Source organism: Leucoraja erinacea, chromosome 23 (assembly GCF_028641065.1).
Source record: "Leucoraja erinacea ecotype New England chromosome 23, Leri_hhj_1, whole genome shotgun sequence".
NCBI classification, from domain to species: domain Eukaryota; kingdom Metazoa; phylum Chordata; class Chondrichthyes; order Rajiformes; family Rajidae; genus Leucoraja; species Leucoraja erinaceus.
This window is the reverse complement of record NC_073399.1, coordinates 15,723,632-15,748,896: the sequence shown is the minus strand read 5'-3', so window position 1 is coordinate 15,748,896 and position 25,265 is coordinate 15,723,632. Positions and strand designations below refer to the sequence as shown.

General features: G+C 41.8%; 2 protein-coding genes across 8 annotated transcripts in view; one reads left to right on the top strand and one right to left on the bottom strand.

Annotated features, from left to right (window-relative positions):
- The window catches only part of LOC129708280 (monocarboxylate transporter 7-like), a 49,688-nt gene extending 32,727 nt beyond the window's left edge, over positions 1 to 16,961 (bottom strand). For 2 of the 5 annotated variants that reach the window (XM_055653937.1, XM_055653939.1), the window contains exons 1-3: positions 16,578 to 16,960; positions 15,978 to 16,081; positions 4,637 to 4,887 (exon numbers count right to left, since the gene is read on the bottom strand). In XM_055653937.1, coding sequence (XP_055509912.1) covers positions 4,637 to 4,871 — 235 coding nt within the window. In that variant the 5' untranslated portion in view covers positions 4,872 to 4,887; positions 15,978 to 16,081; positions 16,578 to 16,960. Of the gene's footprint in view, positions 1 to 4,636; positions 4,888 to 15,945; positions 16,082 to 16,577 lie in introns of those variants that run through there. The other 3 variants (XM_055653940.1, XM_055653941.1, XM_055653938.1) reach the window with 2 other exon arrangements.
- A 2-nt stretch (positions 16,962 to 16,963) lies between these two features.
- arsg (arylsulfatase G) overlaps positions 16,964 to 25,265 on the top strand; it is a 104,744-nt gene continuing 96,442 nt past the window's right edge. For all 3 annotated transcript variants that reach the window (XM_055653932.1, XM_055653933.1, XM_055653935.1), the window contains exons 1-2: positions 16,964 to 17,099; positions 20,785 to 20,983. The gene's annotated coding sequence lies outside the window, so the exon portion shown is untranslated. The remainder of the gene's footprint in view (positions 17,100 to 20,784; positions 20,984 to 25,265) is intronic.

The window sequence follows — 25,265 nt, the reverse complement described above, 5'->3', positions numbered from 1 at the left end:
CCCCACAGGGCTGTGTGCTAAGCCCCCTCTTATACTGTCTCTACACCTACGACTGTAGTCCGGCCCACAACAACAACCGCATCGTCAAATTTGCTGACGACACTACTGTAGTCGGACTTATTTCAAAGGGAGACGAGGCAGCCTACAGAGAGGAAGTCCTGAAGTTGACAACCTGGTGCTCAGAAAACAATCTGGCTCTGAACACCAGGAAAACAAAAGAGCTCATTGTCGACTTCAGGAGGCACAGCACCGACTTAGCCCCCCTACACATCAACGGCGAGTGTGTGGAGAGGGTCAACACCTTCCGGTTTCTCGGCGTCCATATCGCTGCTGATATCTCCTGGACAGACAACACGACAGCGGTCATCAAGAAGGCTCAGCAGCGGCTGCACTTCCCGAGGGTCCTCAGGAAGCACAACCTGGACTCTAACCTGCTGCTGACCTTCTACCGCTCGTCCATCGAGAGCCTGCTGACATACTGCATTACAGCATGGTATGGCAGCTGCACCATGGCAGACAGGGAGAGGCTTCAGAGGGTAACTAGGACAGCGCAGAAGATCATTGGCTGCCCTCTCCCCTCCCTGATGGACATCTACACCTCCCGCTGCCTTAGCAGGGCAAAGAAGATCATCAAAGACAGCTCCCATCCTGCGTTTGGACTGTTCGACCTGCTGCCCTCTGGAAAGCGCTATAGGTGCATCAAATCCAGGACAAATAGACTCAGAAATAGTTGCTTTCCGAGAATTATAACTACTATTAATTCAAATTCACACATGCACTGACTTCACTGCCCAACACCCGGACTTCCATCTGTATATATGTATATATGTATGTAGCGCCGCAGAAATTGTGCACCTATCCCCCCCCCCCCCACCCCCCTTTCTCCCTTCTGTTTTTTGTTTTTCTGTTTCTTGTTTTTTGTGCTAAATTGTATGTATGCACTGAGTACGAGCAGCTTTCAGTTTCACTGTACATGTATAGTGACAATAAATGGCATATCAATTGAAATTTCTCACTATCACTGTCCTTGTGCTTTTGCACATCACATTTTATATCTTCCTTGAACTGTCCAAAGAAATACAATATATATGGCAAATAATGCGATTATCCTTTTATGTTCTTTAATCAAGCCATATAGCCAATTTAAAGATCCTTCTAACATTACCTCTTACTTGATTGTAATCATGTATAGTCTTCTTTGACTGGAAAGCACACCATTTTATTTTCTCTGAACTTCGCTACATGTTACAATAATAAACTAACCTAAATCCACCATGCTTTGGTTGTGGAACTGATTGAATGGGCTATTCTGCTCTTATGTCTTATGAAACAGATCATTCACTATCTTGGCATCCAATCAAGACTTAGCTGACCTTTAGTTCCATATCCTTTCTCCCACACATTGCCACGAGCAATCCTTTATTCATCAGTCTCTCTGTTTTGGCCTATCTCTCAGTAAAACACCACATCCATCTCACCGTTACTTCCTGACTCCATATATCCCAACGCTCTCTTGACCATCCTCCACTCTCTAATCTACAGTTCATCCAAGTCCTTGCTGTCCGTGTGCTTTCCCGCAAAAGTCTAACTTGTCTACCACCACTTTTTTCTGCATCCTTGCCCAGTCGTTCACTTTCCCCACTTCCTTCCTGTGAGGCTGACCTCAATCTCTTGATATTCTTTTTCTCTTAACCTCTCTGTCAAGGACCTAACAACATATTATACTAGACTAAGTGGGACCTGTTGGGTCCCATGTTCACACGGGAGGGCTGGTCCCCAACGCAATATTCCACCTCTCTGCCAATTCCAATATTGGTGGCCAGTGGGGGGGGGGGGGGGGGGGGGCTTTCTGGAGTGCTAGTATGGGTGTTGTGGGCTGAAGGGACTGGTTTCCAGAGGGCTAGTATGGACATTGTGGGCCAAATGAATTATTGGGGTGGCAGCCAGATGTGCTGGCAGCTCACTCACGGCTGGTGAGCTGGCAGTTGATTCACGGCTATTCCTTGAAATTCCATTTCAAGCAGGGTGCAAGGCCACCAAATTCAAATGAAGTTTCCTACCACTTCAAGCAGGGTGCAAGCCCAACAAATTCAAGTGCAATTTCCAACCACTTCAAGCAGGGTGCAAAGCCACCAAATTCAAGTACAGTGTCATACCACTTCAAGCAGGGTGCAAGGCCAACAATTTCAAGTGTTGTTTCTGACCACTTCAAGCAGGGTACAGGGCCACCAAACTCAAGTGCAGTTTCCTATCACTTCAAGCAGGGTGCAGGGCCACCAAATTCAAGTGCAGTTTCATGCCACTTCAAGCAGAGTGCAAGGCCACCAAATTCAAGTGCAGTTTCATGCCACTTCAAGCAGGGTGCAAGGCCATCAAACTCAAGTGCAGTTTCATACCATTTCAAGCAGGGTGCAAGGCCACCAAATACAAATGCAATTTCGTACCATTTCATGCAGGGTGCAAGGCCACCACATTCAAATGCAGTTTCATACAATTTCAAGCAGGCTGAAACCACCATAAAACCACACAAAACACGACACTCACAGTTCAGTAGACATTCAGTGTGTTCAGTTGATTCACAGCTCAGACAGAGTCGTGATCTCACCCTACCCCATCTTGTAGAGACTGAGCCACACCCACACTTCCGGTTTTATAATCCCTCCTCCCCCCAGAAGGGGCGCAGCCTTCATGGCGTGTTTGACATGTTTTAAAACACTAATAACACTTTTATTTTTCATTGATGGGAAGAATCCACTTCAACCATTTGCTGTGCTTTATTTCAAACCAACCACCACCAACCATTCGGTGTGCTTTATTCCAAACCAACCACCACCAACCATTTGCTGTGCTTTTTCAAACCAACCATTTTTATTTTCAAACCACATTAAGGGCACTCAAGGTCAGTAAAACCATACTCTGTGTTTAGTAGACATGTGTTCAGTGTTATTCACAGCTCAGACAGAGAGATGTGACCCTCTCGCTCCCCCATCTTGCAGAGACTGACTTAGGCACTCAACACTTCCGGGTTTTATAGTCCCTCAGGAAGGGGCGTGGCATTCAGTAGAGAGAATCTCAACATTTTTTAAACACTAATAACTCATTTATTTTTAACCCATGGGAAAAATCCTCTTGTCTATCACAGCGGAGGGGGAGTCTGAGTAAGATGGCCACAAATCACAGCTGCAAGTGGCAGTGTTTTTTCTAAAATTGATATACAGAACAACAGGACGTGGTCAAGATCAGACTTTTAGTAATATAGAAGATTATTGGAGCATAAATTCTTGATTTCAAGTCAAGTGAAGTCAAGTTTATTTGTCACATACACATACGAGATGTGCAGTGAAATGAAAGTGGCAATGCTCGCGGACTTTTGTGCAAAAAGACAAACAACCAAACAAACTATAATCACAATCATAACACATATAACACACATGTGTTATGTGACTGAGATGCTGTTCTTAAATTGTGTTTTACTCTTCACCTGTCCTATCAAAATGTTCAATATCTCCATTTTGAAAACAATGAGAGAAAGAGATTGTAGTCAATACAATTAATTAATCAGAAATATGGGATAAAAAGGGACAAAAAAAGTTAATTTGAAAATGAAAATAATACAAAATAAATGTATACAAGAAAATAAGATGGATGTAACCAACTATCTGAACACAATCATTGCTGGGACAAATTTCAAAACAAAAAATACATAAATGTGGAAGCGTAAATACAAATAATAAATACACTACAGGAATTCAATGTCATGTCAATTAGATATTTTTAGGGATAATACAAGTGTCATTTTTTTCTAGTGACAAAATTCACACATGCATCTTTACCAACTGGTTGTGAAGGTGCTGAATATGGAGTAATTTTAAAATTGGTATTCCATAAAGCACAAAGCTCATTGATACGTCTGGTTTGTTGATCAAAATAAATACATCTATACTAATCTAAGATACCCACTCTTAATTTAAAGTCAATTACATCAAATTGTTGTATTATTTGGATCAGTTGCTCAATTAAAATTAAATTTTTTCATTTGCTGAATGAATTAAATAACTTGATTAATTCATTCACCTCCGTGCAAGAAATTATGTTTGAATTATTTGGAATACGCTGTATTGAATGTCAATGATCTGGTTAAAATTATCTACTTAGACGTTCATTTATTCAATATTTATATATATAGTTCCTTACTGCGTTTGCTTTTTGTTCTATTCAGTGCACATTTCTTCCTCATCAAGCCTCCAACTATGGCTGAAAGAAGAATGTTCCATAAATGTTTCAGGCTAGTGTCATGCAGACGACTAGCAGTGGTCACACAAAACTCCAATATAAATTTCAAAAGATAGTGACTTTGGAAAAAAAAACGTTAGTATTTCTGGAACCTATACCAGAACTACACTTTCAAAAACTTAAATTCGAACAAATGATATCAAGTGTGGGTTTGCACCTTTTTAATTGTTCTGTACTATTTATGTTGTATATGCCAAGCTCAATTACATAGACCGTTAGTGGTGAAAGTGGACTCATGTAGGCTACTGCTAGATTCTTAGCCAACATTTAATGAGTTTTACTTAAAATCAGAAAAATGTACATTTCCAAAAACTGATCCGCAGATAGTGAAAACCTTCCTTACCTGTAAACATCATTACAAACATAGAGATAGATAATATCCAGGACACTCTGCTGTTGGACTCTTCGAAGTAAGTCATTAAGTCGTAAAAGAAAACACCAAATGATTTAATTATGCCATATGTGAGGGCTTCAGTGAAAAAGAAGGCAACGGCTATGATCCAGCCCCAGTCCCCATCTGGAGTCTTTGTGTAAACATTTGTAGTCCATCCTCCTGTCTTTCCCACGAACACTGTCATTTCCACGATTTGTTCTCTGCATTTAGAAATAAGAGTGATTTCAGTTTTTAAATGCTGTGATCTATAAATTTCACATTTAGTATTAAATATACATGACAGTGCTAACATCAGCACAAGATCATACAAATTAAGAGCTGGTGCAAGCCCCTCATGCCTGTTCTGTCATTTAATAACATCATGGATGACCTAGTTATAATCTGAAAATTCACTTAATCACCTACCCCTGTAACTTTCCACCTCCTGGTGTGATAAGTATCTATCTATCTCTGCCTTAAAAATGTTTAAAGACTGCTTCCATTGCATTTTGAGAAGAATCCCATAGCCTCTCAATCGTCAGAAAAATGTTTGCGTCATCATTGCCTTCAATAGGCAATCCCTAGTTCTAGGTTTCTTCACGAAAAAAAAACTCATGTCAAGATCCCTCAGAATCTTACATGTTTTAATTAAGTCATCTTTGATTCTTCTGTTTAAGAAAGAACTGCAGGTGCTGGAAAAATTGAAGGTGGACAAAAATGCTGGAGAAACTCAGCGGGTGAGGCAACATTTATGGAGCGAAGGAATCGGTGATGTTTTGGGTCTCAACCCGAAACGTCATCTATTCCTTCGCTCCACAGATGTTGCCTCACCCGCTGAGTTTCTCCAGCATTTTTGTCTACCTTTGATTCTTCTGTACTCTTTTAAATACAAACTTAGCAGGTCCAAACTTTTCCTCACAAGACTACCTGCCCATTCTAGATATTAGTCCCGTAAATATATTCTTCTAAATTACCCGTCCCTAAATAAGTCCCACTACACTAAATGTGGTCTCACCAATTTCCTATAACTGAAGCAATACCTCTCTATTTTTATTCCGTTCCCTTCGTAAACATAATAAACAATAACAAATTAGCTTTCTTAATTACTTGCTGCTGCTGCTGACAAGCCCTTTGAATCATGCCCCAAATCTAATTTACCCCTTCAGGAGCTGCCTGGCCCACTGAGGTCTTCTGCATTTGGTTCTATGCTGTTTTCAGCAGAACCACTCAATTGGTACATGTGTTGTCAGCCCTTTACAAACTTTTGAAAATCAGTTCCCAATAAGGCCAACTCAGTTTTACCGTCACCCATTCCTTCTCACCAGAGATAATGCCTGTACTCAGCATTTTGTGTCTATCGTCCGGTTTATGACCACAAAGTTTCAGATTGTACAACAATGTTTAAGTTAGCAAGAAATTAAAGAAAGTGCTGAATTTCCCTTTGGGAAGATAAAGTGAAAATAAAGATGCTGAAGGGGAACTGTTATTGTTACCTCTTAATGTATAGTCATTTTTTTTATGGTCTTTTATGCTAACTTTTTTAAGCAGTCAGATTCTTTTTTTGTGTGTACGTTTAACAAATTATTGACATCATGTTCCTTTAGATTTTGAAGCCTGTAGTAATTTTTTTACTCTTAAATTGTAAACCAAGGATCTCTGTCTAGCAAATCAGAACCATTGCAAATTAAAATGTATTCCATGTTTGAAACTTTGGTGGATAAAACAGAGAAGCAGAGTTGCTTATTAATTGATGTTCAAATAATAAGACACAAAGTGCTGGAGTAACTAAGTGGATCAGGCAACATCTCTAGAGAACTTGGAGAGGCGACGTTTCCGGGATCCTTCTTCAGATTCAAGCGGCAGTTTGAAGAAGGTCCTGACCCAAAACTTCACCTATCCATGCTTCCAGAGATGCTGCCAGGGTTACTCCAGTACTTTGTCTTATTTTGTAAACCAGCATCTGCAGTTGCTTGTATCCAAATTTATATTCGAATGGATCCAGGTGACCATATTGCAAGCCATCAAGATTCAAGAGAATTTATTGTCATGTGTCCCAGATAGAACAATGAAATTCTTGCTTTGCTTCTGCACAACAGAAGTATAGAAGGCATGAATACAGAACAGATCAGTGTGTCCATATACCATTGTATAAATATATACACACATGAATAAATAAAACAGATAAAGTGCAAATAAACAGATAATGGGCTATTAATGTTCAGAGTTTTGTTTGAGTTGGGTTCATGGCTGTGAGGCAGCGACTGCGATAGATCCCCTTGATGGAAGGAAGGTCAGAGCCGATGATGGACTGAGCAGTGTTTACTACTTTTTGTCGTCTTTTCCACTCCTGGGCGCTCAGGTTGCCGAACCAAGCCACGATGCAACCAGTCAGCATGCTCTCTACTGTGCACCTGTAGAAGTTAGAGAGAGTCCTCCTTGACATACCGACTCTCCGTAATCTTCTCAGAAAGTAGAGGGGCTGAAGTGCTCTCTTTATGATTGCATCAGTCTTCTCGGACCAGGAGAGATCTTCAGAGATGTGCACGCCCAGGAATTTGAAGCTCTTGACCCTTTCCACCATATAAATGGGGCTATGGGTCCCCATCCGGGTCGGGTACTTTTCAGCACTGCCGTTCCGGCAACGGCGTTTCGGCCCCTCCGTTTTGGAGGGTTAGGGTTAGGGTTGGGGTTGGGTCGGGTACTTTTCGGCGCTGCAAAGGAAACGATCTGCTTTAAGTTTTCAACTTATTTCCTTCCCTATGGCACATTACCACAGTCTTATGTCAGTGCTAATGCTAAATACATATGACAAAATAAATTCAAGAGCATGCTGTAGTGTGAATAGAAAACATATTAAATGAAATGCAGGTCAGTAAATTTTGATGAACTTTCTAAAACATTAAAAACCCCCATCGGCCATCCCTCACGAAAAGCAGTCCTGAATGCTAACCCTAACCCTCCAAAAGAGGCGCCATACCGGAGGCACCGAAACGACGGCGCCGAATGGTACCATTCCACCCCATCCTACCTCTTCCAAAGTCCACAATCAATTCCTTGGCTTTGCTGGTGTTGAGGGCCAGGTTATTGCGCTGGCACCACTTGGTCAGTCGGTCGATCTCTCTTCTATACTCTGACTCATCCCCATCAGTGGTCCCACAACAGTGGTGTCATCAGCAAACTTGATGATGGAGTTGGCACTATGACCAGCTACGCAGTCATGAGTATAGAGTGAGTACAGCAGGGGGCTGAGCACGCAGCCTTGAGGTGCTCCCGTGCTGATTGTTATCGAGGCTGACACCTTTCCACCAATTCGAACAGTCTGTGGTCTGTAAATGAGGAAGTCGAGGATCCAAATGCAGAGAGATGCGCCGAGACCCAGTTCTGCGAGTTTGGCAACCAGCTTGGAGGGGATGATTGTATTAAATGCCGAGCTGTAATCAATGAATAACAGCCTGACATATGAGTTATTGTTGTCCAAGAGGTCCAGAGCGGAGTGGAGAGCCAGCGAGATCGCATCCACCATTGATCTGTTGTGGCGGTAAGCGAACTGCAGTGGGTCCAGGTTTTTGTCGAGGTCGGAGTTGATTGGCGCCATGATCAACCTCTCAAAGCACTTCATCACCACCGACGTTAGTGCCACTGGTCGATAGTCGTTGAGGCACGTCACCTTGCTCTTCTTGGGCACCGGTATTATTGCCCTTTTAAAGCAGGTAGGAACCTCAGACCTCAGAAGTGAGAGGTTGAAAATATCCGTAAAAACTCCAGCCAGTTGGTCCGTACGGGTTTTTAGAACACGACTGGGTATACCATCAGGTCCAGGCGCTTTTCGAGGGTTCACCCCTCGGAAGGATTTTCTGACGCCGGCCTCTGTGACTGTGACTGAAGTACCATCACAACGAATGGGCAGCAAGCATTTAGGAAGGCAAAAACACTATATGCTGATTTTATTACAATAGATCTCAACACAGATGTTTTATTCTAATTATATAAAGCTTTGTTGAGGCGACACATGGTGTATTATATATAGTTTTCCCACCGTACACAAATAACTATATATTTGGAGGGAATGCTATGAAGTCTGGTTCCAGGGATGTTAGGTTAAGAGATTGAGCAAAGAGTTTAGAAGAATGAGAGGAGATATCATATAAACTTTAAATAAAACCTTACACAGCTGGACAGGCTGGATGCAGGAAGATACCGTCCCTGGCTCAGGCATCTGGAATGAGGGGTCAAAGTCTCAGAATGAATTGCTGATCATAGAGAACGGCATTGGGCAAAATGTCTTCATGTGAAGGATAGGGGATCTATGGAATTCCCCACCTTGGAGAAACGTGAACTTTCAATAAATGATTATATTCGAAACAGATTTATAGAACTTTGGCTATTATGTGAATCAAATAATGTAGAAATAGAGCCGGTAATTGTCGCTGAAGTTGATCTGCCACAGCTTTGACGAAAGGAGCAGGCTCAAAAAATCTAATAGCTACTTTTGTACCTTTCACTTACATTCTTATGTGTTTTTTGTGCTTATAATACACATAATTTTGAAATCATTGAAAATTGTGTTGACATAAAGGCAATTTTACAAGACCGAATGTAGTTAGATAGACCATCCACCTACTGGGTGAAGCTACCATTAAGTTTGGAGAAATTCCCTTGGGTAGACAGTGTCAAGCATATTTGCTGGGGCAATGAAAAAGTACAAAAACACTCAGTCCTCCAGGCTTGAACAAACTATCTCAGTTCTAAGGCAAAGTTTATGTAGGGTCAGCATGGGAACCTCAATTCATAGAACTGTCTGTGTTCTAGATTTTTTACAAAATGGCCTCTGTCATTTATCGTGAGTCTTCATATCTGCAAATATTAGTTTAGCGGCATATTTTTATATCGTTGAAGAGATAACTCACTCTAGCCGCTAAGTGGACTGCATGGTTAAGGAGAATGTTGTTATACGCAAGCGAACTCTGTCGGGGACCTTCAGAGCTTCTTCACAGATAAATCTTCATAACAGTCTTTTGATTAATAGATTCTTTATTGTTGATGAAAGAGAAGGATATGCAGCTTTATTAAGGCTGCATATCAGGCCTAACCTACCTGCCACCTTATCCAGGTCGCCATCTGATTCCATTAATTCCTTCACACTATCAAACAGCCTCCTTATCTTCTTCCACAACTTTTTTCTCTCCTTCTCGGCTAGAACTCAGACCTTCTCAGTGAGTTTAAGTTGAGAGCTTCAGAGCTAGAACTCGACCTTCCTCAGTGAGTTTAAGTTATCTAATTGGTCTTACATCGCCACCTTGTGCACCCTCAGACGTGAAACTTTCTTCATCTTCAATTCAAAACGAACCAAGGTCGAACATCTGGTTTTCGACAGCCATCAAAACACTTCCTTGGCTGGTTTTCTGGCTCTTCTTACAGAAGCCGTTTAAAATTAAAGCTTTTTAGCTTCAAAATTCAAAGAAGTAACAGTCGATATCTACTCACAATTTCTGTGATAATGTCTTCAGCTTGTCAGATAAGTCTCTTCGCTGTCGATAGACCTCGAGGCCATCTCTGGCCGAGATCTATTGTCTTCTGTTCCTCGGCTGGAACCGGTCTTCTAGCCAAAACCTTTTTCGAGATCTTAGCCAAATCTTATCCCACTTTCTGGGACTGGGATTCATTTTCTTATAGAATCTTATAGAATTTTTCGAGGATGTAACTAGTAGCGTGGATAGGGGAGAACCAGTGGATGTGGTGTATCTGGACTTCCAGAAGGCTTTCGACAAGGTCCCACATAAGAGATTAGTATACAAACTTAAAGCACAAGGCATTGGGGGTTCAGTATTGATGTGGATAGAGAACTGGCTGGCAAACAGGAAGCAAAGAGTAGGAGTAAACGGGACGTTTTCACAATGGTAGGCAGTGACTAGTGGGGTACCGCAAGGCTCAGTGCTGGGACCCCAGCTATTTACAATATATATTAATGATCTGGATGAGGGAATTGAAGGCAATATCTCCAAGTTTGCGGATGACACTAAGCTGGGGGGCAGTGTTAGCTGTGAGGATGCTAGGAGACTGCAAGATGACTTGGATAGGCTGGGTGAGTGGGCAAATGTTTGGCAGATGCAGTATAATGTGGATAAATGTGAAGTTATCCATTTTGGTGGCAAAAACGGGAAAGCAGACTATTATCTAAATGGTGGCCGATTGGGAAAGGGGGAGATGCAGCGAGACCTGGGTGTCATGGTACACCAGTCATTGAAGGTAGGCATGCAGGTGCAGCAGGCAGTAAAGAAAGCGAATGGTATGTTAGCTTCCATTGCAAAAGGATTTGAGTATAGGAGCAGGGAGGTTCTACTGCAGTTGTACAGGGTCTTGGTGAGACCACACCTGGAGTATTGCATACAGTTTTGGTCTCCAAATCTGAGGAAGGACATTATTGCCATAGAGGGAGTGCAGAGACTGTTCACCAGACTGATTCCTGGGATGTCAGGACTGTCTTATGAAGAAAGACTGGATAGACTTGGTTTATACTCTCTAGAATTTAGGAGATTGAGAGGGGATCTTATAGAAACTTACAAAATTCTTAAGAGGTTGGACAGGCTAGATGCAGGAAGATTGTTCCCGATGTTAGGCAAGTCCAGGACAAGGGGTCACAGCTTAAGGATAAAGGGGAAATCCTTTAAAACCGAGATGAGAAGAACTTTTTTTCACACAGAGAGTGGTGAATCTCTGGAACTCTCTGCCACAGAGGGTAGTTGAGGCCAGTTCATTGGCTATATTTAAGAGGGAGTTAGATGTGGCCCTTGTGGCTAAGGGGATCAGGGGGTATGGAGAGAAGGCAGGTACGGGATACTGAGTTGGATGATCAGCCATGATCATATTGAATGGCGGTGCAGGCTCGAAGGGCCGAATGGCCTACTCCTGCACCTAATTTCTATGTTTCTATTTGGCAGTCGGAGGTATCATTTGACAATGTAGTGGCATATTTTTATATCGTTCAAGAGATTACTCCCTCTAGCCGCTAAGTGGACTGCATGGTTAAGGAGAATGTCGTTATACACATGCGAGCTCTCCTTCGGGGACATTCAGAGCTTCTTCACAGATAGATCTTCATACCACAGTCTTTTGATTAATAGATTCTTTATTGTTGATGAAAAACAATAAGGTTTACATCCAAACTTCTTCCGACTCATACACTATAATCCTCATCGAACTCCAGCATCTTCTATATTACTAAAAGTCTGATCTTGACCGATTTTGGCTCAAAAGCGGTCAAGAAGCGACCAGGAGAATGCCGCCACCTATGGCCGTCATTTTTGGCCACCTCGCTTAGAGCCCCCCTCCGCCTTCCTGGACCAGAGGATTTTTCCCATCGATGAAAAATCAGAGAGATATTAATGTTTTTTTTTCAATTGCCATTCTCTCTGCTGCCCCTGCTGGTGGGAGGGGGGAGGGACTATAAAACCCGGAAGTGGTGTGCCTCACTCAGTCTCTGCAAGATGGAAGAAGTCAGAGGGTCACGTGTCTCTGAGCTCTGAATAACACTGAACACATGTCTACTTAACTGTGAGTGCCCTTAATGTGGTTTGAAAATGAAAATATGGTTGGTTTGCAGTAAACAGGCACTGCATGCAAATGGTTGTTTGTTTGGGTTGAAGTAAAAAGGCACTGCATGCAAATGGTTGTTTGGGGGGTTTGGGTTGAAGTAAAAAGGCACTGCATGCAAATGGTTGTTTGGGGGGTTTGGGTTGAAGTGAAAAGGCACTGCATGCAAATGGTTGTTTGGGGGGTTTGGGTTGAAGTGAAAAGGCAATGCATGCAAATGGTTGTTTGTCTAAACTTGACAACTTCCTGTTTGCACTATATTGATTTTAGATAAACGCTAGCACTTACTAGTAAGATTTTTGGCCATCTTACTCAGCTCCCCTCTGCTCATCAGGTGCAGAGGATTCTTCCCATCAATGAAAAACAAAAGTGTTATTGGTGTTTAAAAAATGTTGGGAATCTCTCTCCTGTCAATCACGCCATGAAGGCCATACTTTTTCCGGTGGGAGGGGGAGGGATTATAAAACCCGGAAGTGTGGGTGTGGCTCAGTCTCTGCATGATGGGGGAGGGAGAGGTCACAACTCTGTCTGAGCTGTGAATCAACTGAACACACTGAATGTCTACTGAACTGTGAGTGTGGTGTTTTGTGTGGTTTTATGGTGGTTTCACCCTGCTTGAAATAATATGAAACTGCATTTGAATGTGGTGCCCTTGCACGAAATGGTATGAAACTGCATTTGAATGTGGTGTTGTTGCACCCTGCATGAAATGGTATGAAACTGCATTAGAATTTGGTGGCTTTGCACCCTCCTTGAAATGGTATGAAACTACACGAATTTGGTGGCCTTGCACCCTGCTTGAAGTGGTTGGAAACTGCACTTGATTTTGGTGGCCTTGCACCCTGCTTGAAGTGGTTGGAAACTGCACTTGATTTTGGTGGCCTTGCACCCTGCTTGAAATGGTAGGAAAATGGATTCGAATTTGGTGGCCTTGCACTCTGCTTGAAATGGAATTTCAAGGAACAACCGTGAGTCAACTGCCAGCCCACCAGCCGTGAGTGAGCTTGCAGCACATCAGGCTTGAGGGACTGAGCTGCCACACCAAGAATCCATTTGGCCCACAATGTCCATACTAGCCCTCTGGAGACCAGTGCTCCAGAAAGCCCCCCCCCCCCCCTCACAACCAATGTAGGAATTGGTGGAGAGATGGAATATTGCGTTGGGGGACCAGCCCTCCCGTGTGAACATGGGACCCAACGGATCCCACTTAGTCTAGTATTGCTTTAAAGGTTGGAAAACTCCTCGTGTCTCTGTTACGTTTCTACATGGTCAAAGGGTATACCTTCCCCATGCTGGTCCAAAACTAATCTAAAAACTAAGCTTCTGCGCAAGAAACTTAGCTCCAAACACACCCTAAAATACATCATAAATCCCACCCACAATATAACGGGCAGTCAAAAATGTAAAGACACATGCCATAATTAATGACACACAAAAAAAGCCAAATGGCCACTACAACTAGTGCACATCCAGTGTTGCTGTAGTAGTAATGTAATGCATTGGAGTAAATAATGTGGAAATCATAAAAACGTTACTTTATTCAGTCATTCCCACCATATTTAATACATTCAAAAACTGCTACAGATCAGATGCAAGTCCTTTCCCAAATGTTAATCCTTTACCCACTGTGGTGGTGTAGTGATGCAGTAGTTAGTGCTGTTGTCATACCGTTTCAGCAACCCTGGTTTCAATCCTGACCTAGACTGCTGTCAGTGTGGAATTTGTATGTTCTCCCTGTGATCACTGGGCATTCCCAAGCTAATGCAGCTTCCTCCAGCAGTTCAAAGTGATGCAGTTAACTTATTTGACCCAAGTGTAGATGGGGGACAAGTAAGCCATGGTTGAGTTCGCGGGCATGTGCACGGGGAATGGAATTGATGAGACTGCTCTGGAGAACTGGTACAGACTCGAGGGGCTAAATGGTTTCCTTCTAGTCGTAAAAAAAGGCTGAAATTAAGGAACTACATTATCTACATCACTTCCTATTTTCGACCATAGCCCTTTTATTTCAGCTGCACTAATTAATTGTAGAGCTGATAGCCAAACATCTTGCCATTTGGTATGCTACATATAGAAAATAATGTTAATCGGAGGATGCCAAATTTAAAATCTTGGTAATCAATGGGAGAACAAATATGCGTAAAGCTGGCTGGTAACTTGTTAGCAAATTCAAAGGAAACGAAAAATCACACTGGTTATCTAATTGGTAAATTATTCAAACCAATAATCATTATAATAATCATAATTTATTCGCAATTTATTAGCCAAGTATGTTTTGCAACATAGTAGAACCTCCCTGATTTGAGTATAGGAGCAGGGAGGTTCTACTGCAGTTGTACAGGGTCTTGGTGAGACCACACCTGGAGTATTGCATACAGTTTTGGTCTCCTAATCTGAGGAAAGACATTCTTGCCATAGAGGGAGTACAGAGAAGGTTCACCAGACTGATTCCTGGGATGTCAGGACTTTCATACGAAGAAAGACTGGATAGACTCGGTTTGTACTCGCTAGAATTTAGAAGATTAAGGGGGGATCTTATAGAAACGTACAAAATTCTTAAGGGGTTGGACAGGCTAGATGCAGGAAGATTGTTCCCGATGTTGGGGAAGTCCAGAAGAAGGGGTCATAGTTTAAGGATAAGGGGGAAATCTTTTAGGACCGAGATGAGGAAAACTTTTTTCACACAGTGGTGAATCTCTGGAATTCTCTGCCGCAGAAGGTAGTTGAGGCCAGTTCATTGGCTATATTTAAGAGGGAGTTAGATGTGGCCCTTGTGGCTAAAGGGATCAGGGGGTATGGAGAGAAGGCAGGAACAGGATACTGAGTTGGATGATCAGCCATGATCATATTGAATGGCGGTGCAGGCTCGCAGGGCCGAATGGCCTACTCCTGCACCTATTTTCTATGTTTCTATAGTAGGGGAGGGGAACCCCCGTTCCCTGAACAATGAGGACATTTGCGATGCCCTGGTGTGGAAGGTTAGGATGAGTTTTGCACCATCTGCTGGTCAATTTGTATACTTAAAAGACTGCACCGACTGCGTTTCAACAGCTGGAGGAGCACTGAACACTATTCCGTCAAAGCGTTCCTTTCCCCTGCGCAGACACCGGCTGCAGTCTCCGCTGCACCAACTTAACACAAAACCCATCGCGTATTTGCAGACATTCATTTTCCTTTCGCGACATATTTACAGTAACAAACAGCGTAAAGAAGACAGGAGGAGTTTCCAATAGGCTTGTAATTTAAACACGAGATTATAATTGTTATAATTGGTTATAATTGTCAAATTGATAATTCGGCTCAAGGAAGTCCTGAGATCGCCATCGCAGAGCTCTATTTAACAAAGGTAGACATAAAATGCTGTCCTGCTGTAACTCAGCGGGACAGGCAGCATCTCTGGAGAGAAGGAATGGGTGACATTTCGGGTCGAGACCCTTCTCCAGACTATTTAACAATATTGAGCTAAATTGCTCAGACACGTCGTCTTACGGTAAAGAAGTAATGGAATTGCACCTTGAAAAGGGAACCGATTCGGTGCTCTGAAATACTGCACTTTAAGGCCGAGAAACATATTTTCAAATTTTGTAAACGTGCTAAGTAAATATTGAATATCCACGAGGTCCAAATGACTTGATATCAGTCGGAACTTCTTAACTTATCTCCGCTGTGCGCCGTGTCCGCAGACTTACCAACAACCCATTAAAGGTTGCTGCTGACTCACCAGCCGAGGTCCCCAGCTCCGCTCAAATGTGTTCGGGATCCAGCAGCGCGTCGCCAATTAATATAGGGTTTTGACCCGATTTTTTTTTTTGTGTGCGAGGGGAGCTACGACGAAAACAAACAAAAAAACTAAGCTTCCAAACAAACATCAACCAATGCATTTAATTAATTTTTTTAACTTGCTGTTTACGTTTACATGTAAAGAAAACAAGATGGAGAAAACGATCTGCCCTAAAGATGACACAAGCTCACCCTTGTGGGACAACCGGTAAGATCCCAAACACAGCAACAAACGCACCATCAAGAAGTTTAACTGGTCAGCCCAGCCTATAAGAGATTTTTGTTTAAAATATATACATATTGTACGTCAGTCCCTCGCCATATATTAATCGGGTCACCCGAGGCTTCCAATGAAGGTATAGGATGCTCCAATATTCAAGAGTGTGTTGTTGTCATATGTCCCAGATAGAACAATGAAATTCTTACTTGCAGTAGCACAACATAAATATGTTAGGTACACAAAAATGCTGGAAAACATAATAATATGTTATTTGTCAAACAATAATTAGACTCTGCGGCAAATTAAAAACAAAAGACTTACCTTTATCGTACCCCGGGAAATGTGTAGAGATTGTGCTGGTGCTTGTACAGAGGCATGGGTTATACCCCGATCGTCAGCGGCTGGTTAACTATTTTAAAGCTGCTGCTCTGCTCTGGGGAAAGCGTTGAACAGCTGCTGATGCGCCGGGTTGCAAGATCGCTTCCTCCTCGGCCCCGGGTCGCGCCAGATCAGATTTTTTTTTCTCTCTCTCTCTCTTTCCCCCCAAGCACTTATTCGACTGCTTCCCCTTCCGATGATTTAGCGTCGTTCCTTCGCTTCGGCTGATATAGACCGGCTAGAGCCGGCTCTCCGCGTGCACGCCCCCCGTCCCTCGTTACAAGCGAAGCGCAGCGCGTGGTGCATGAGAGGAGCGCGCTCCCAACTGTCACCCGGGCAGCGCCTCGAAACCTCCATACCCATCGTGCACGCCGCCGGGTTAAACAGGTCTATTCCAGTCACAAAATCGAGAGAAAACCCGATCGTCATCCATTGTTCTGATCTTAACAGGAAGTTGCACAAGAGGTAAATTGGAATAGATTGCAATGGGGGAGAAAACATCTTTATTGTCTGCCCCTGCCCACTCACTATTTAATATAACAAAGACACAAAGCGCTGGAGTAACTCAGCGACTTATACAGGCAGCATCCTGAGAATATATATGAATAGGTGACGTTTCGGGTCGGGACTCTTCTTCAGACCATGTATAATATGTCGGTATATCCAAGAGGAGTTTGTAGGAAGGAACTGCAGATGCTGGTTTAAACCGAAGAAGATAGACACAAAAAGCTGGGGTAACTCAGTGGGTCAGATAGCATCTCTGGAGAGAATGAATTAGCAATGTTACAAAATTTTGAGATTTAAAAAATCAAGTCTGCAATTTATCCCATCAGATAAAGCATAAAAGGAAGTTTAATTTGACACCTAATTCACTTTCATATCTTCAGTATTAAAAATGTTATGGCCATTTTCATACTCGGAAATTAGCATCTTGTTCCCTATTGATTTTCCATTGACTTAACACAAAAGCTGTGATCGAGGACAGTCAAATTGCCATAACTTTCTTAAAAATTAAGAGAACTAAAATAAATTTTTAGTTATTATAGATTGAAGCATTCTAAAACAAATATGAAACAATCTTACTTAGATGACTTGAAATTAAAGCATATAATTAGTTAGATACCTAATTGTAGCTAATTACAAAATTCAATTACTAGATCTAAACATCTATCAATTTCTTTAAAATAGATTAACATTTTTAAATAGCCTAAGTGTCCAAATACCATTCACACAAGAATTCACAATATAACATAATTTTAAAATCTCATTGTCATGGATTTATAGGCCAAATGGAAGGAATGTTTAATACCTACACGTGAGAGCTATAAGATTTAACACAGACCCACAAAGGGCTGATTGAACATATGAACAAATGGCAATTTAAATCATCTTGTGAGTGGGTTTTTCTGGAACGCGATCATTTGGAATGTTGCGGTTTGCGGTGATTTAGACCCCCCCATATTGGCATGCCGGTTCGTATGGGGACTAAATCACCGTTTCGCAACTTAAAATGTGAACTAAAAGCATCTTAAGGACCACTTTTTATATATATTTATATATAAAAATAAACAGCTTTCTTTTACCTGTCACCTACATGAAATCCGTCCCCGTTGTCGGCGTTGACGGCTTTAGAAGCTGATTTTAAAATGACTCCAGTGCTGAACTAGTCGGGCGATTAAAAAAAAATACACAGAACGGCCGTCGGAACGATTCTTCAGCAAAAACTTGCACTCCAACCAAATATTTAAAAGAAAAAACGCGTTTTAACTACCCCCCCCCCCCTCAAAGGCGCCAAAATAGTGCACACGGCCAGTGGCAGAATTGCAGCGCTGCTGAAGGTAAGTATTGTAACATACCTAAAGGAATGGGTGACGTTTCGGGTCAAGACATTTCAGTTTTTCAGTATTTTAAACCACTGCAGTGGTATTTGTTTACAGCACCACCTTTCACGCTTCTAAATACACTGGTAGGAACAAAATAAGCCAACATTAGACTTTAGACCGAAGAAGAGTCACGACCCCGAAATGTCACCAATCCATGTTCTCCAGAGATGTTGGCTGGCCTGCTGAGTTACTCCAGCACTTTGTATCGATGCTGAAGTTAGACTCCTGGCAGCTGTTTAAGATGAGAGAAAATAGAAGCCATGGAGAGATTTGAATTTGGGAGATTTTTAAAATCATGGGAAGGTAGATTTGATAGTGAGAGAAACACGACTGAGGATGTGATGTACCAATGTCACCTAACATGAGACCAGGGAGTAGTTCAGTAGTTGGCTTCCAGGGTACAGGAAGTGAATCTAACTGGAGATAGACATTTAAATTGGAGAGGTTTGATATGAGAGAGTGAAATTTGAGCTGGAGCTAAATCTCCTGGGAGAAAGCTGGGGTTTAAGAGATCCTTGTCCTTTGGACTGGTAAGATGGAAAAAAGGTGTAATTGATAGAATTTACAAAATACTCTGTTTTAATATTCAAGAGGTCTACTAGGCCCTCGTGTTCATCGTTGAAGTTGAGGTTGGAGGAGACACAAGAGACCGGAATCTTGAGCAGATGCTGGAATCTTGAGCAAAAAAAAAGCTGGAGGAATTTAACAGGCCAGGCAGCATCTGTGGAGGGAAATGGACAGATGACATTTCAGATCGGAATCCTTCCTCAGACTGTTATTTAGTCTTTTCAGTCTGAAGAAGGTTCTTGACCTGAAATGTTATCCTTCTGTCCATTTTCTCCCTCAGCTGCTGCCTGATCTGTTGGGTTTCTCCATCATTATGGTTTTAGTTGAGAGTGGAGGAGATTGGAATGGGTTTAAGAAAGATGGTTTGTGGGAGTGAAAAGGGGCCAGAAATTATCTTTGCATTCCAGGATAAATTATTCTTTAGATAATGAACAGTCTTGATAGAAGAGAGAAGGACCTGATTGGAATCAAGATAGTACTGATAGAAAATGATTACACTAGTTGAACACCATTTTTATTCAAGTGTGCATTCTTTGGCATACATGGGCAAAGGTGAGGGCCTGAGGCTATAAATAAAAATAAATGTAGCAATTGGCAGATGCTCGGCTAGCACTTGAGGAATCATTTATTTATTTATTTATTTATTGATATTTTTATTAGAAGCAGTGTACAAAAGTATAAACATATGACATAATACATTTAGAGATGAAATAGAAAAAAAGAGAGAAAGAGCAAGAAAGAAAGAGAATGAAATAGAAAGTGAATGTGTAAGAATAGAACCCCTAAACTACCAGATGAGTGTAGTCAAAGAGTGAGTAAGTAAAAGAAACAGGAAAAGCGTAAAGAAATAAAAAGACAAAAACGAGGAAAAAAAAACAAAAAGTGTTGATATACCTGCTTCATTTCTCTTCCCACCCATCACCCAGTCCGTAAATTGGTTTGATTCCGAAGTTGTGTTGCACCATACTATCCTTGTAATGAATCAATGAATGGAATCCATGTCTTCGAAAATTGCTCTGATTTTCATGCTAAGACAAGTCTCATATTTTCAAGATGTAGCATCTCAGACATGTTTTTAATCCACATTTTAAGAGTTGGGGCAGCTGTATTTTTCCAAAATTTAAGTATACGTTTTTTTGTCATTATCAGGCCATAATTAAGGAGACGTCTTTGAAATATTGATAGCTCAGGGCAGGTTTCTACTGTTCCGAAAATAATCAGTTCCGTATGGGGGTCCAGTTTTGTTTTTAATGTTTTTGAGAACATTTCAAAGATTCCTTTCCAAAAGTTATGTAGTTTTATGCAAGAGGCAAAGGAATGTGTTATAGAAGAGCTGGAGCTGAGAAAAGACCAGGACCAACCAGGGCCGGTCACAAGTGACCTCAGGCAGGGTGATGCCCTGGTAGGCCCATTTTCGGCTAGGGAAGGTGTGATCTCAAGAAGGATATCATGTGGTGAACTGTAGAACTGATTAAATGACTAGGGTGGAGGAAGGGGCAAGAGGGGAAGGGGAGGGGAGTGAAGTTGGAAGTTACTTAAAATTAGAGAATTCAATGTTCATCAACTGTCTGGGCTGAGATGCAAGGTTCCTACAAGGTGAAACCAAGTAGCTCAAATGACAGTGTCACTCCTGAATGAGTTCAATGCCTTCCATGCTTGCTTGAAAAGGGAGAACAATTATTACCTTTACCTGCCCACAGCCCCAGAAGACCCTGTGATCTCAGAAGACCTTGTGATGGCAGAAGATCTTCGGAGAGGATCCGACCCTGATGTGTACCTGGCCACTTTCTCAAAACCTGAGCAAGCCAACTAGCCAGAGTTTTAGCGAACTTTACCTCCGAAGAATTCTGCACCTTTTACAGCACCTCATATTTCACTTGAATAGCTTACAACCCAATGGTATGAACATTTAATTTTTCAATTTTAAATAATACCCTTTCTCTCTTTCCTGTGCCCTCCCAGCATGATGAAGGATCTTGATCTGCTGATTACTCCAGCACTTGGTGTTTTGCTCAAGATTCCAGCATCTGCAGTTCCTTGTCTCTCCATTTTACTCAGCTGGTGTCAGTTTACATTAAGGTAATTGACAGCCTCTGTTATTGCAAGTTTTATATTTACTTCCCAGATGCTGCTTTGGCCTTTGCTGCAATGCCTTGTTCTGACTGTTTCAGGGCCTACGATACACTCCCAGTAATGTGATTGCCCTTTTAATTGTTCCCAGTTCAATCATATACTGTCATCTTTTTGAAATGTCTAGCACATTTTCTTTTCTCACAGCTGTAATTGTTTCCCGGACCATTATTTTTACAACCCCTCCCTTATTATTCTCATCTTGATTTCATTGGAAAATATTGTAATGAGCAATGTTAAGTTACCATTACTGCCTATGCTTAAGCCATGTTTCAATCATTCTCCCTTCTGTCTATCTATGTCCTTGGCTCAATGCCGTTGTTTCCAAGACTTGTTGCATTACAGTACATAAATGAGTATTATCAAACATCTTTCTATCCTTTCTCTCCATTCTTAGTTCTTTCTGCCTTCCAAACTAATTTTCATGTCTTTTAAGCTTGTTTTCTAAATGCCTGTTTTCCATAGCCAATTTTGTCTCTTTCCCCTTTTGAAATAACTCTCAGGTTTCCATTCCCTCTAAATTCATTTGAAACATTGGATACACAAAAGACTGCAAATGCTGGTTTAGCTAAAAACAAATTGCTATCTTGAGGAAAATATCAACTGCTGAGGAGGGTTCCCGATTTGAATTACTGTCTGTCCAGAATCTGTTGAAAGGTCCCAACCCAAAAATATTTATGTCCGTTTCCCTCCACAGATGCAGTCTGACCCACTGGGTACCTCGAGCAGTTTGTTTCTTACTTAAACCCGTGCTATTGGTACCACTAGTGTTCCCATATGAACATTGGTTGAGACTTAATCAATTCGGTTTGTGCCTTGGAACTGGTACCAAGCAGTCTGAACTCCTTGGTCTTCAGACCTTATTGACATTGGTTTTGGCATCATTTTCAGCACAGATAATGAAGGGCCTGTTCTCATCCTGTACTGTTCTATGTTCTATGATCTCCTTCTTTCAAAATGTCATTAGCTATGCAGTCATTTGCATTGACTCCTATTTCATTTTTGTGGCACCAGTTTGTTTCAATCCAATGTCTAACACCCTGTTATCTTCCTCAACAAAGATCATTATCTGTATCTTTCCACTCTCCACTTATGTAATTGGCACTGATGTGAACCCTGACCTCTCACTGTACACCTTTCTTACTCAGAAGGTTCAGCAGACATTCAGTAACCCAGCACCAAACATACCATTCAGCTGTAGGAAGGAACTGCAGATGCTGGTTTACACCGAAGATAGACACAAAAAGCTGGAGTAACTCAGCGGGTCAGGCAGCATCTCTAGTGAAAAGAAATAGGTGACGTTTCGGGTCGAGACACCTCTTCAGACTCATTCAGGTGTCATGTATGCGATCACAAAATTTCCCATTCACTTAATTACTGAATTCCTTGTAAGTGTTGTTCTCCTGTTCTTTCTATTCTCCATCCACCCGAATTACGCTATGGCTGCATTGTCCTGTGGAGCCACTACTACCTTCTCCAGTATTCAGAGGTGCGTCCAGTGGATTCCAGCATTACTGCCTGACTGTCAATCTAACTAGTCACATAATGCTGTCTCTTGGACTTATTGTAACCTTGCTAGTTGATTTTTATAATCTCAATCCCACATCTGAGCTCTTCTTGTTGACAATCCTTTAGTAGATGTACAGGATGCAATTTGTAGATTAAGTGGCTTCAGTAAAAATTGTAAATTGTCCCTAGTGAGTAGGATAGTGTTAGTGTATGGTGTGATCTATGGTCGGCACGGAATTTATGGGTCGAAGGACCTGTGCAGGGGTCGAAGGACCTGTTCCTGCACTGTATCTCTAAGGTCCAAATCTAGCAAAATCTGGTGGTGCAAAATCTGTAGTTGTTCAGTGCTGAGGTAGGTCATAGTTATTGTTGAGTTGATAGGGGGAATGTGTTCTTAAACCTGGTGGTCATGTTTCTCAGGCTCCTGTACATTCTTCCTGATGGTAGCAGCAAGAAGAGAGCATGGCCAGGGAGTTGTGGGTCTTTGTCGATATCAGCTGCCTTTCTAGAGATGTTTATTTTATTCCCGGAGTATGAGTAGCATCAACAAAAGAGAGAGGACTTGAGAGAGCTTAACATAGTTAAGCCAAAGCTACATGTGAATGGTTGAACTAGTTGTTTACCATATCCACTCAAATATGCCTTCTTAAACTTAAGGGATTGGAGATGATGGCTACATTATTTGAATGCAAAATAATCATAGGACATGTATAATTCACTAATTGATTGTATACTCATGTTTTATGCCACTCTGACAATTCCTATTCATCCTAAACACGATTAATGTATTTTAAAGTATGTATAAAGTCCATTTTTCTGCTTGTTATTATCATTAATTAACCTACTGCTTGTAATCTTATTGTAAGGGATTTCAACAGTTCATCACGATATTGACACAAATGAAAAACAACGTAAGGCCCTCAGCAAGAAATTAGGTCAAACAACATTCCTAGATTATTAATGCTTTGAATTTGAAAGGTTAGTTTGCTACCAAACAACAGCTTGTATGAGTAAACATCTCACAACAGCTCTTGGGAGCATTATCAACAGAATTTAACATTGATCTACCAAAAAGATGGAAAGGTTCAGAGTAGCAATTACAGAAGACACTGCTGGTTTGAAGGGGTGAGGAGATTACAAAAGTAGAGAAGAAGATTGATCATTTTTAAATTGTAGTGTAGCTAGTGTTGAAAGTTAATGAGCAAAATGTTATGATGAGTTAACACCCAAGCAGCAGAAATTCAGCGCAGGCTTATGGAAAAGTCTATGATGGAAGGACAGCTGGGAATGTATTAGAATGGTAGATTTGGAAGTAATAAGGTTATGGATGAGAGTTTTAAAAGCTGAGCCAATGCTGGAGTCAAGGTGTCTCACTGCTAAAGGAATCTGATCAACATGAATTGTCCACTTGATTGATTTGGAGAGAGACATTTAATTGTAGTTTATTTCCTTATTAGAACTTTGTTCCCCTCTGTGGAAAAAAGATATGGCACTGATTTATGTTCAGAAACTGAGCTCAGGGCCGAGGTGTAAAGAGCAACGTGGTTCAATGGCAATCATACGGGAGTTGAGCGTACAGAGAAGGGGAAAGGAGCAGGATGGCTGGAGGGCGATGGTGGGAGAAATATGTTCGCACTGTGGGGAAATGGCCGTGGGGGGGTGATGGTTAGGGAAAGAGTGACGTTTAGGGGCTATGACTTGAAATGAGAGAATTCAATGTTCATATCAGTGTGTTGTAGAGTAACCAGGCAGAATATGAGGTGCTGTGCTATTCCTCAAGCTTGTTCTTGGTTCTTGGTTTCTTGGTCCTCCAAAATATTCCAAATGGAATTTAAACTGGAGGTGGTGAAGGGAGAGCTGGTCTCACTCTGGTAATGGTGAAGGTCAAGGACCGAAAGATTGGAATGGGAATGAGAAAAGGAGTTAAAATAGTTCCAACCAGAAAATCCGGAAGGTCTTAAAGGGTAGAGCACAAGTGTTTGAAGAAGCAATACCTTGTTTATGCTTGGTTTTGCTGATGTAAAGAAGGCCACATCGGTAGCAGCAAATACAGTAGACAAGGTTTGAAAAGACCTGTCTCACCTGGAAGAACTGCTGGGGCCCATGGATAAAAGTGAGAGAGAAGGTGTAGGGACAGGTATTACATCTATGGTTGCACAGGAAAGCACCTGGGGAAGGGCAGTTTGGGTGGGAAGGGATAAGTAAACCATGGAATAGTGGAGGAAGTGCTCTCTACCAAAACCGAAAATGGTGTAGAAGGAAGATGTGACTGGTGGTGGGATAACGTTGAAGGTGGTGGAAATGTCAGAGAATTATGTGTTGGATGCACAGGCTGACGGGGTGAAAGGACCAGGGGAATTCTATCCATGTTCTGTCTGAGGGGAAGAGAGCGAGAGCAGAACTGCAGAACCCAGAAAAAACACAGGTGAGGGATCCATGCACAACAGCAGGGGGGAAACCAAGTTTACAGATACAAGTGGACATCTTGGATGTCTTAGAATGGAAAGCATCATCTTTGGAGCAGTTGCGGCGGAGACGGAGA